The sequence below is a fragment of the Corapipo altera genome, unplaced genomic scaffold (genome assembly GCF_003945725.1).
Source record: "Corapipo altera isolate COAL_440 unplaced genomic scaffold, ASM394572v1 151, whole genome shotgun sequence".
Classification (NCBI taxonomy): Eukaryota; Metazoa; Chordata; class Aves; order Passeriformes; family Pipridae; genus Corapipo; species Corapipo altera.
In genome coordinates this window covers 1,413,794-1,425,347 of record NW_020884976.1, presented here as the reverse complement: position 1 = coordinate 1,425,347, position 11,554 = coordinate 1,413,794, and the positions used below count along the sequence as shown (strand labels likewise).

The 11,554-nt window shown below is 63.5% G+C and overlaps 3 protein-coding genes across 3 annotated transcripts; 2 read left to right on the top strand and 1 right to left on the bottom strand.

Annotated features, from left to right (window-relative positions):
• Positions 1-92: 92 nt before the first annotated feature.
• Positions 93-657, top strand: LOC113957726 (coiled-coil domain-containing protein 157-like). The gene has a single exon (XM_027665459.1). The coding sequence runs from the start codon at positions 406-408 to the stop codon at positions 655-657; it is 252 nt and encodes an 83-aa protein (XP_027521260.1). The 5' UTR covers positions 93-405.
• Positions 658-2,066: 1,409 nt separating this feature from the next.
• Positions 2,067-6,439, top strand: LOC113957724 (coiled-coil domain-containing protein 157-like). The gene is made up of 8 exons (XM_027665457.1): positions 2,067-3,142; positions 3,447-3,524; positions 4,251-4,441; positions 4,526-4,693; positions 5,153-5,321; positions 5,627-5,823; positions 6,088-6,149; positions 6,219-6,439. Exons 1-8 carry the CDS (start codon positions 2,311-2,313, stop codon positions 6,424-6,426), a joined length of 1,905 nt encoding a protein of 634 aa, XP_027521258.1. The 5' UTR covers positions 2,067-2,310; the 3' UTR covers positions 6,427-6,439.
• Positions 6,440-6,920: 481 nt separating this feature from the next.
• Positions 6,921-11,166, bottom strand: RNF215 (ring finger protein 215). Its single transcript, XM_027665458.1, has 10 exons — positions 10,891-11,166; positions 10,207-10,338; positions 9,602-9,673; positions 9,444-9,529; positions 8,730-8,784; positions 8,377-8,481; positions 8,178-8,294; positions 7,941-8,078; positions 7,705-7,807; positions 6,921-7,586 (listed from the first exon to the last, which is right to left on the bottom strand). The coding sequence occupies exons 1-10, from the start codon at positions 11,164-11,166 to the stop codon at positions 7,564-7,566; spliced, it is 1,107 nt and encodes a 368-aa protein (XP_027521259.1). The 3' UTR covers positions 6,921-7,563.
• Positions 11,167-11,554: the final 388 nt, after the last annotated feature.

Genomic DNA, 11,554 nt, shown 5'->3' with positions numbered 1-11,554 from the left:
CGGAAGTGACGCGCAGCCGCCAGGGGGCGCACAGTGCCGGGAGTGTTGGGGGGAGACGACACAGCGCGCGCCCCGTGGGCCGTACCATGAGCGGCCCCCGCAGGGGGAGCCCACACGGAGCAGGCGCGTACCACTGCGGGGCGGGGGGAAGGTTACCATGGCAACAGGGCCGGGACGCCGCGGCCTAGCCCGGCCCGGCCCCTCCTCCCCGCCGTTCACCCTCTTTCCTCCCGGTTCCTCCCGGTTCCCTCTGCTTCCCCCGCCCTCCTGAAGCCCCTCGGGCCCGCTACCACCCTTTCCAGCGGGCTGTCCCGGTAGGGCGTTCCCTCCATCGCACACCCGGTGACCCCTCACCACCCTGGCCTGGTGGCCCCGTGGTTCCCAGCCCGTGTCCCACCGCCCACCATGGCGCACCTGCTGGGCCACCGCGGCTGCATGGAGAGCCTGCGGGCCGACCTGCAGGACCTGCAGGCTGCCATTGCCGACGTGACCTCCCGGGCCGGCGCCGTGCGCTTCCCGTCATGGAAGTTCCCCGACAAGGTGTCCTGCGACCTGGACGTGTCGCTGCTGCTGCAGCGGTACAGGCACAGCGAGAGCGAGCCCGAGTTCAGCCAGCACTCACACGTGGTGCTGCTGGAGCTGCTCATAGACAGGTGAGACAGCCCTGAGCACCCCAGAGGGAAGGGGTTGTGGGTCCAACCTGCTGCGCTCAGCCGAGTCCTGGGGGCAGCTTTGGGCACCTCGGTACAAAAAGGACATAAAGCTGTGTCCAAAGGAGAGCTGGGAGGATGGTGAAGGGCCTTGAGGAGAAGCTGAGAGTGAGGGCACTTGGCTTGTTAGCTGGAGGAGACTGAGGTCAGAGCTCCCCAGGGTCTGCAGCTTCCTCATGAGGGGCAGGCACTGAGCTCTGCTCTGTTTGACCTATGACAGGACCCAGGGAATGGCTGGAGCTGTGTCAGGGCAGGGTTGAGTTGGATCTCAGTCAAAGCTTCTTCCCCCAGAGGCTGGCTGGGCACTGCCCAGGCTCCCCAGGGCAGTGGGCACAGCCCCAAGGCTGCCAGAGCTCCAGGAGGGTTTGGACAACACTCAGGGACAGGGTGGGATTGTTGGGGTGTCTGTGCAGGGCCAGGGGTTGGACTGATGATCCTCGTGGGTCCCTTCCAACTGGGATATTCCATAATTCTATGAAGTTTTTTGGATGCTTTCTCCCACATATTTCCATGATGAGCAGTGCCAGCACCTCAGCACTTCACCCTCATGCCCTGCAGCTCAACCCTGAGCTTTAAAACCCAACTCCTCTCCCTGCTCAGAGCTCCAAACTGGCCACAAAGGAGCAGAGCCAGCCGCTGCTCCAGCTGGGAGCTGAGGGCACCTGGGCAGATGGGACAGGCTTGTTAATCTGCCTCCCAAAACATTGAAGACACTGGGCACAGCTACACTGACAGCCCTGGGAGGGAAAAGCCCCTCCTGCAGTGTGGGAGCAATAAATACAGCCCTGGTTTAAAAGATGAGCCATTCCCTCACAGCTGCTGGCCCTAAAAATTAGAATTAGTGCCCCAAAACTTTAGAGAGAGCCTAATCACAGCCAGTGTGCACAGCCTGACTTTGATCCCACCAAATGCTGCTCCATGGAGTGATCTCGGCCGTGGATGGGAGGTCCCGGGAGCACTGATCCCACCCTCCTGCGCCTCACTGGCTTTGTGCAGGGGATGGGGAGGGGGCCAACAACCTCTCCCAGCTCCCATTCCTGATCCCTGTGGCTCCAAGGCGTGTTCTCCTGCCGGGACAGGCTCCTGCTGCTGCTGCAGAGCTTCACGGGCTACGCGGAGATGGTGCTGTGCGGGCGCGCGGTGCCGCCGGCGCGGGGCCCGGGGCCCTGCATGTCTGCGGGGCTCACGGCCAGGAGGTTCTGGAGCACCATGCTGAGACTGGGGGCCTTCTGCCAGCAGCTCCAGCACCAGGTGGGACATCTGGGGTCACCCCCCCGGGATTTGGACCATGGGACATCCTGTGCTCCAACCTTTTGAGTGCTGACCTGTGTGTCACATCTGTCCCACACTGTGCCCTCCCCGCCTGAGTCCCCTCCCTCCCCTACTACCTGCCGTGCTGCTGGATCCATCCTCCACCAGGATCTCGGGATGGGTGAGCTTGGCTGCCTCTGTAGCTTGGAAAATATTCTCCTCCTGCCAAAATGCTGCAGTTCTGCCAACCCCACTGAGAGGCTGAGCTGCTTCAAATCTGTGAAATAACTGGTGGTAAAAACACCACGTCCCTCCCCTGCATTTTATTTTCCCCAAAAAGTTCTTTCTTATGGAGAAGTCTCACAATAATCCATGTGGCACACCCAGGAGACAGCACAGGGGGTGGGAAAGAAGGGATGGTCACAAGAAGGGGAGGTGGGGAGCAGCTTCTGCTGCTGAGGCTGCCCCTTGGTCACTGTCCCTTGGCTGCACTGCTGTCCCGTTCCCACAGCCCACACCTCCAGTTTGGGCTCTTATGGATCATTTCCAGTTCGATCTGGGCACTGGTCCTGTTCTGTGCTCTCTCCCTCAGGACAAGGATTGCAGGAAGGAGATCCCCACACAGCAGTCCCCTCCTCACTCTCTGGGCAGTTTGGGCAGCTCCCAGCCCAAGGCTGGCCCCAGCCTGGCCCAGGGCACCCGCAGTGTCCCCACACAGACCTCGAGGTGCCCCCTGGGCTCCTGTGACAGCTGCTCCAGCGCCCAGGCCAGCCTGAGGGAGGTGGGCAGAGCCATCACCAGCCTCTGCCAGAGCCAGAACATCCCCTCGGCCCTCAGCAAATTCCAGGGGATGCTGGAGGACAGCACAGGGAGAAGGAGCCTCTCTGCGACAGAGCTGAGCTACTGGGCCACGGAGCAGAGCAAGGATCTCTCCCGGATCAACAAACACCTCCAGGAGCTGCTGCAGCAGCTGAACCCGGTGAAGGCTGAGCTGGAAAAGGTGGGGAAACAGAAGGAGGAGCTGAGGAAACAGGTGGAGGACTTTTCCTGGAAGCTGCAGGCAGAGAGGGAGACCCAAGTGCAGCAGCAGAGGAAGGCAGAGCAGAGCCTGAAAGCCAAGGACAAGGAGCATTCGGAGGCTGTGGCCAGGCTGGAGCAGGATAAGGATGATCTAAGGAGAGGTACAGAGCTGTTCCCAGCATTCCCTCCCAGTCCTGGGGGTATGTGCAGGAGAAGCACAGTTTATGGGCAAATTTGGGCCCCACCACCAGGAGCAGGGCTTTTGCCATGGATTTTTGTAGGTGCTGGGGGATTTTCCCTGCTGTGAGGCAGCAGGAGCTGGTTGTCCATGTGCTGTCACCGCCTCCTCCCTGCTGCAGCACAACACAATCACTGGATGAAAAAACTTTGGTGGGCCTGTTTTCTGCTTCACTTTAGTTTTTTTGAGGAGCTGATTAATTGGAGGAGTTTTTTACGCTGATTTAGGAGCGGCTCTGCTGGAGGAGCGACTCTCCACCCTGAAGGAGGAGCTGGAGGTGAAGCAGGCAGCTCTGCAGGAGCTCGGTGAGGACCCCCAGGGTCACCTGGCACACACATTTCCCCCACCCTTGTCCCTCTTATGATGTTTCACACCCACGCAGCCCCCAGTGCACCCAGATCAGGCTGTAGAGCTGGTAGGGATGGGCAGAGGAAGGGCCTCCTTCACAGCAGTGCCCCAACATCACCCAGTGCAGAATGGGCTGCTGTTAGTGGAGATTTGGGGGGTCACAGCTGTCCTGTCAGACCTTCCCCCCCTTGCCAGGACCTGTGCAGGGCGTTGGGGGTCCCTAAATCATAGAATCATGGAATGCTTTGGGTCAGAAGGACCTTAAAGCCCATTCAGATGCACCCCCTGCCATGGGCAGGGACACCTCCCACTAGCCCAGGTTGCTCCAAGCCCTGTCCAGCCTGGCCTTGGACACTTCCAGGGATCCAGGGGCAGCCACAGCTTCTCTGGGCAACCTGTGGCAGGGCCTCCCCACCCTCACAGCCAACAATTCCTTCCCAATATCCCATCAAACCCTGCCCTCTGACAGTGGGAAGCCATTCCCTGTGTCCTGTCCCTCCATCCCTTGTCCCCAGTCCCTCTCCAGCTCTCCTGGGGCCTCTTTAAGCCCTTGTCCAGGTGACCTCCCCAGCTCTCCCAGCCTGGCTCCAGAGCAGAGGGGCTCCAGCCCTGGCAGCATCTCTGTGGACCTTCCACTTGTTCCCCCCTGCCCAGCCTGGGCCACAGCCGCTGTGTCTCCCCAGAACTCACCAAGACCACCTTGCTGGAGGAGATGAGGACCACCATGGTGGCCCGGAGCCAGATGCTGGAGCTGGAGGAGAAGGTGCAGATGCTCACAGGCCAGCGGGACAGCCTGGAGCAGGAGCTGAGTGCCACCAGCTTGGAGCTGGAGAAGGAGAAGGTCCGAGTGCAGAGTGTGCTGCTGCACGAGGAGGTACGGCCAGCCTGGAGCTGCCCCCGGCGTCAGGGCAGGGGGGAGCAGTGCCACAGCCCCACACGGCCTCACCCACCCCCACAGTCCCTGCAGGCCAAGCAGAAGCTCCTGCTGCAGCAGCTTGACAGGCTGGACCGGGAGCAGGAGGAGCTGCAGAACAGCCTGGGAGAGGCAGAGGAGGACAAGGCCCGGCTGGAGGAGCAGCTGGAGCAGAGCCGGGAGCAGAGCAGGAAACAGCTCCAGGTGCAGCAGGTGAGAGCTGGTACCCAGGTGTGGGACACAGCTGTGCCACGGGCATGTCCAGAGCCACACGGTGCCCTGACCCACACCCACAGCCAGAGCTTTCCAGGAGGGGCACTCTGGGTGACATGGTGACATTGCCACATGGTCATCCCTCCCGGGACTCTCCCTCAGCCCCTTGCAGACAGGTCTCCGCTGATTTTTCCCACACCCAAGGCAGCAGAAAAAGGACACCTCAGGCTGCTCCCACATCTCCAGTGTGCCCATTCCTAGACATATTCAGTGCTGCTGCTTCCAGGTCACACAAGGACCTTAAAGCCGAGACCCTGCACATTATTCCTGTCCCTTTCTCAACTTCATGGCACAACCTTATCACATGAGGAAAGAGAGGGAGTTTTCCATGGAGGTCTGAGTGCTCCCATGGGATTCCTCATCCTGCAAACCTCCCCTCCTCCCCACTATGCCACGCAGGAGCTGCTGGACACGCTGCAGCAGGAGAAGCTGGCCCTGGAGCAATCCATCCTGGAGCTGCAGACAAACACGTCCCGGCTGGAGGAGCAGGCGCAGGAGCTGAGGGAGCGGGAGAGGCTCCTGGTGTTCTTCCCTGAGCTCCATGTCCCCACTGAGGCGCAGTTTGAGAGTAAGGGAGTAGCAACACCCTGGGCTAGTGCCTTTGGGTTCTCCCAGGGGATCCTGCTGGCCCCAGACACATCATTTGTCCCACTGATGTCCAGGAAGAGCTGAGGCCCTGGGCTGTGTTAAGCTGTGACCGTCCCAAGATGCTTCCCCCTATGTGGGTGCCATGCATCCCACCTCCAGGCCAGGAATTACAGCAGGACCAGGACATGGCAGAGCTTCATTTGCCCACAGGGTTTGGGGTCCCAGCTGCCACCTCCCAGGCTGTGTCCATGCTCCCAGGCTGGGGCAGGCTCCTTTCCTTGGCAGGCAGGAGGGATGCCCACACCTCTGAGCAGGCTGAGCTCCACTGGATTTTGCCTGCAGGCACTGGGAACTTGACAGAGGACATGGAGAATCAGCTCCAGGCCAACAGCATCCGGATCGGGGTGCTGGAGCGGGAGAACGCGCGGCTGGGCGCCGTGCTGGCCAAGGTGAAGGCGGCTGCCCAGCAGGGCGTGCTCAAGGTGAGCTGGGCCATGGGGCACAGGGGTGGGTGCTGTGCACCCCAAAACCACCCCATGGCCCCCAGACATCGTCTGGGGACCCCAGGAGGGCCAGGCTGGGATCCTCATGCTGCTCGGAGGTCACTCTGCTTTAACTGGTGTTGGCCGAGGTGCCCAGGGCTGGTTCCAGCAGTGACACCTCCAGGCCAGAGGCTGAGGGCTGTCACTGGAGCTGAATGCTGGGGAGATGTGGAATTTTACCCCCTCTTCTCTTCCCTGCCTCAGCTAATCCCACAGGCCCAGCTGGGGTCCCAGCTCCAAGGGGAGGCCAGCGGGCAGGACACAGGGTGAGTAGGAGCCCAGAGAAAGGGGCTGGGAGTTTCTCTGCTCTTCTCTAACTGCTCACACCACTGCAGGTGGCCCAGCAGAGGAGGCAGCAGCGACAGCAGAGGGATGCCAGGATGCACGGACAAAGCCTGGCATCGAGTTCCCAGCAGCCAGCACTCCAAGGTGCTCCGGGCAGGGCCCACATTCCAGGCCAGACCCAGCCTGTCGCTCCCAGTGGGACGCCTGGGGCTCGACCCCCCTTGCACCACACAGGGACCCACCACAAATAAACACTGATGAGCTGATCTTCCAACAGAGAAACGAACTGTTCCATGAGCAGACACCTGCCCTGCCCAGGGGGATCTCGTTACCAGGTCTTTGTGCATCAGGAATACACACTCCCTTGGGAAACCCGGGCTCTGCCTGTTCCTTGTGGAGCTGCTCCAGGGACATTCCTGGGCGCTGGAGCTCAGTCACCCTTGGCTACACTGCTGTTGGAGGCCCCAGCACAGCCCTGCCTGTGCCAATGCCTGGGCACTGTGTGTGTTAGTTCCTGCCAGGAACCATTCCCAAGAGGGGACTGGGATGTGGCCACACTTGGAAGAGGAAGGCAGAGCTGGGCTGGGATGAAGGAATCCCAGCCGCTCTTGGCTCACCAGCACAGCCACAGCCTGGAAAAGTCATTCCTCACTCCATGAGCACCCAGAGGGGCTGGGGACTACCGAGGCACTGGCACAGGCTGGCCATGACCTCCCAGCTGCCCCATGAGCCCCACACAAGCCACACAGCCAGTCCTTGCTCTGTGTTTAATAGGGATGGACACATGCCACGCTGCAGCCTGTGGGGCAGGAGCCAGGCAGGGCTCATGGCACGTCCCCACTCACATGTTGGGTGAGAGGAGCCCAGTGGTGGCTCTGCAGCCGACTCGTGCCATCCTTTCTAATAAGTTACTATAAATAAAGCATCCTTGCCCCCTGCCCTCCCACAGCAGGGCCATGGGTCACCCCGCAGTCCTGCCAGCCCCAGCCCTGGCAGGTCTGTCCCCCACCTCCCCGAGGGGCTGGTGCCACAGCCAGGCTCTGCTCACCCTGCCATGGCCACCAGCAAATAGACAAAAAACCCAAGACTTAGAAAAATTCCCATGAGTAGGGCAAGGGTGGCAGGGTCAGGACTCTCCCTGCCCCCAGCCCCCACCCCGTTACACCCATGGGTGCCCCCGTAGCTTCCCTACCCGGCACTGCCCATCTGGACCTCCCACCCCTCTACTCACACCCATCAGAGAGCCCCGAGTCCTTCCCTCTGGTGTCCGGGTGCTGTGGTGGCACAGCCACACTGTCCCAGCTCTGGCAGCAGGTGCCACTCACTGGGCACTCCCTGTCCCCTCCCTCTCCCCGGAGTGGCCGTGGGTCTGTCCCTGGAGTGTCCTCAGGCCCGCTAGCTGTCCGTGCAGCAGTTCCCTGCAAGGGAGAAGGGTGGAGAGCCATGGCACAGGGAGCCTGGAGGGCTCTCAGTGCTCCCCAGCCCACGCCCCGGGGTGACCAAGGGGTCCTGGCCAGGTGCCATGGCAGTTCTCACCCAGGATGTTGCGCTTGCAGAGAGGGCAGGTCTGCTGCAGCAGGAGCCAGGGATCCACACAGTCCCGGTGGAACTCATGGGAGCAGGGCAGCACCCGCAGCCACTGCCGGCAGGGAAGAGAGGGCACACGTGAATGGACCCAGCAGGGACACAGCTGGACCCAGCAGGGACACCTCATCCCAGGGTGGCACCAGCACAGGTGTCCCCAGGGCAGGCTCCAGGCCCCCCAGTCCCACCTGGCTCTTGTGGAACTGGTCCAAGCACACAGCACAGCTATCGATCTCACAGACCCGGCTCCGCGGCGGCTTCCCGGGGTGGTACCGCCGCGTTTTCAGCGCCAACAGCCGCCGCCGAATGTGCTGCTTCAGGTCCAGCTGCAAGGGCAGAGCCAGGGGTCAGGGGCAGAGCCAGGGGTCAGGGGCAGGCCCGCCTGCCACTGCCCCCAGCACAGGGCACAGCGGGGAGGTTCCCACCTCGGCATCCCGCTCTGACAGGTCCTGCCGCGACTGGCGCTGTGCCTGCACCATGACCCCGGTGCAGAGCAGCAGGGCGATCAGCAGGATGGTGTTCCACAGTTGCTGCAGGTACTTCTGTGGGAATGGCACGATGGGGGGGTTAAGCTGGAGACCTCCCCCTGCTCCCGGCCCCACCAGGACACCCCCGGTGCCGTACCTGGACCTGCGAGCTGCTCTCCCCGGGGCAGATGACCCCCTGCCACTCCCCGTAGAGGCCCCCTCGGGACAGGCCACACGTGGACCACAGGGTGAGGGTCACCCCCTGCAAGGCGGGACATGGCATTGCTGATGGCCACGGCAGCGTCCGGTGACGGGAGCACACGTGTTCCGGGAGGAGGAACAGTGGCACTGCCACCTGCCCCGCTCCCACGGGGACACTGGGACACTGTGGGGCTGGGCACTGCGCCCTGCAGCTGCTCCCCGTGCATCGGGCAAGTTTGGCTGGGCACAGCCATGCCCTGCCCTCCCACTGGGAGAGAGGAAGAGGAAGAGGAGGAAGGACCTACGTACCAGGTTCTCCAGCAGCACCGCCTGGTATGTGATCTTTGCTGTGGCCCGGAGCCCACTGTGAGCGAAAAGGAGTGTCAGTTCCATGGGCACAGCAGGATCTGGGCACAGACCCCAATGCCAGGGAGCACCCCCTTCCCAGATGTGGACCAGGGGGGACAGAGGAACACACAGGAGGTAACAGCGAGACACTCCCTCCCCAGCCATGCCCAGCCCTCAGTGACCCTGCCCAGGGCTCTTCCTCCCAGCCCCATGCCTCAGTTTCCCCATCTATGACTCCAAGGCAGCAATCCCAATGTCCCACATGTCAGGATGACCAAGGGGGTCCTACTGCTGCAGCTGGTGAGGACAAACACCCCCAGAAGTGTTGGGGATGCCAGTGCCATGCCGAGAACCAGCCAGGCTGGATAATTTGTACCGAGAGTCCTAAAGCTCTTGGCTGAGGCCACTGTCACCCCTGCTGCCATGTGGGGACTCACGGAAGGGCTCCAACCCTGGAGAAGGGCTGGATCTGACCCAAACCCCCGCTGGAAACACGTGTCTCAGCCTGGCATGGCACAGGCAACACCAGCCCAGCAAACGTGACACACTGGGTAAGAGATCCCCAGGACAGCCCCTGGGCATCACAGATGGGTGGGGGACCAGGCAGGGACAAGGCAGGGACCAGGCAGGGATAGGGCAGGGATGGGGCAGGGAAAGGCAGTGCCCAGCCCGTACCGCAGCAGCGCTCCCAGCAGCCTGGTGACGTTGTCAGAGGACTGGATGACGATGACGGGCTTGGCGAGGAGCTGGGACACGTCCAGCTGCAGGGGGAGGGGGGCAGAGCCATCAGGGGGGCCCGACCCTGGCCCAGCCCCCCAGAGGCACTGCCCTACCTCCCGGATGGCGTTCTGGTTCAGCGCCAGGATGAGCAGGGCCGAGGCCCCCAGCACCAGGGCTCGCTTCATCTGCGGGGACAGCGGGGACACGCTCAGGGGGCAGCTCAGCGTGTCCCTTGCCAGCCCCTGTCCTGCTGCAGGGAGTACCTCACGCCTCTTTGAGGTCACAGGGGACCCAAAAGGGCCCTGTCAAGGACCCCCCTGGCACCAAGCACAAGCACAACCCCCAACATCTGCTGAGGAGACACCCCAAGTGACACCTCTGAAGGCTTGTGAACCACCAATACCACAGCAGCCCCTGGGCCAGGCAGAGAGAACAAGGACTAGGGTCAAGCAGAGGGGACAGGGCTGGGCAGAGGGGACAGGGAAGGGGCAGAGGGGATAGAGCTGGGCAGAGGGGACAGGGAAGGGGTAAAGGGGACAGGGGCCGGCAGAGGTGACAGGGATGGGCAGAGGGGACAGGACCGGGTGGAGGGGACAGGGAAAGGGCAAAGGGGACAGAACTGGGCAGAGGGGACAGGGATGGGCAGAGAGAATGAGGACCAGGACCAGGCAGGGGGGACAGAGATGAGCAGAGGGGACAGGGCCAAGCAGGAGGTCACCTTGGTGACGACGGCAGTGGTGAAGGACTCCTCCTTGGCCCCGCGGGGGCCCTCGGGTGGCTCCTCGGTGCCCACGGGAACCACCCCAATCCAGCTGTCGGCACTGCCCAGCTCCGGCTCTGCCTCACCCACCTGGGGCACGGCAGGGACCAGGACAGCCAGGACGGACACAGAGGCTTTGGGCATCCCCAAAGCACAGGGTGGCACAGGGGACAGGGTCTGACCCTGCCTGCACCTCCCCTGTTCTGCTGGGCACCCCCGGGCAGCGAGACCCCCTCACTGCTCAGTGTCCCCCAGTGCCCCTGGCCTCCACACCAACCCCCAGCGCCTCCCAGTGCCCTCCACTTCCCACTGCTCCACATTCCCCATTCCCCTCCCAGCGCCCAAAGATACCCCCAGTGCCCACTGCCCCAGTTCAGACCAATCCCCCTCCCTCGCACATTGACCACTAACTCCCGCCAATGCCCACTGCCCCCCCGTGTCTCCCAGTGCCCCTCAGTTCCCACCGCCCCCCTTCATCCTTCCCACCCAGGCCCCACAGCCCCTCTCTCCACTGCCCAGTGCCCCCCAGTGCCCACTGGTCGCCCAATGCCTCCCAGTGCCCCCCAATACCCACCGCTCCCCCTCCGTCCCTCGCCCGTGCCCCCCGCCCCCCCAGCCCCATTCCCGGTCCCTCTCGCTCACCAGCACCAGGCGGCCGCGGATTTCCATCTCCTCCCGCTCCCCCCGCGGGCCCCCCCGGCCCGGCCCTGCCCCGCCTCCCCCCGCGCCCAGCACGGCCCCACGCAGCGTGTACGAGCCGCCGGGCGCCGCGGCCCCGCCGCCGGCCCCGTCCCGCTCCGGCCCCGCCGGCCTGGGCCCCGACACGGCCACCTCGACCCTTGCGGGGGTGGCGGGGCCCGGCCCGGCCCGGCCCAGCGCCAGCAGCGGGGCGAGCAGGGCCGCCCGCAGCGCCGCCATGGCCGCACCGCCCGCACCGCGCCGCAGCGCCCCCTGCCGGACGGGAGGACCACCCGCACCGCCGCCATGGCCGCACCGCCCCCAGCGCCCCCTGCTGGCGGGGAGGACCCTCCGCGCCGCCCGCCGCGGGCAGGGGGAGCCCGAGAGACCGAACCGGGAATGGGACCGGGACCGGGATAGGAATGGGGATGGGGATGGGGATGGGGATGGGGATGGGGATGGGGATGGGGATGGGGATAGGAATGGGGATATGGATAGGAATGGGGATGGGGATGGGGATAGGAATGGGGATATGGATGGGGATGGGGATGGGGATGGGGATGGGGATAGGAATGGGGATAGGGATAGGAATGGGGATGGGGATGGGGATAGGAATGGGGATATGGAT

Excerpts from the sequence above, each read along its gene's own strand:
- LOC113957726 (XM_027665459.1), top strand. The coding sequence starts at position 406 with ATGGCGCACCTGCTGGGCCACCGCGGCTGCATGGAGAGCCTGCGGGCC.
- LOC113957724 (XM_027665457.1), top strand. The coding sequence starts at position 2,311 with ATGGAGAAGTCTCACAATAATCCATGTGGCACACCCAGGAGACAGCAC. Across the intron at positions 3,143-3,446 it reads TAAGGATGATCTAAGGAGAG|GAGCGGCTCTGCTGGAGGAG; the intron begins GTACAGAGCTGT and ends ACGCTGATTTAG. Across the intron at positions 5,322-5,626 it reads CACTGAGGCGCAGTTTGAGA|GCAGGAGGGATGCCCACACC; the intron begins GTAAGGGAGTAG and ends TTTCCTTGGCAG.
- RNF215 (XM_027665458.1), bottom strand. The coding sequence starts at position 11,166 with ATGGCGGCGCTGCGGGCGGCCCTGCTCGCCCCGCTGCTGGCGCTGGGC. Across the intron at positions 8,482-8,729 it reads CGGTGCTGCTGGAGAACCTG|GGGGTGACCCTCACCCTGTG; the intron begins GTACGTAGGTCC and ends CCCGCCTTGCAG. Across the intron at positions 7,808-7,940 it reads ACCAGTTCCACAAGAGCCAG|TGGCTGCGGGTGCTGCCCTG; the intron begins GTGGGACTGGGG and ends CCCTGCCGGCAG.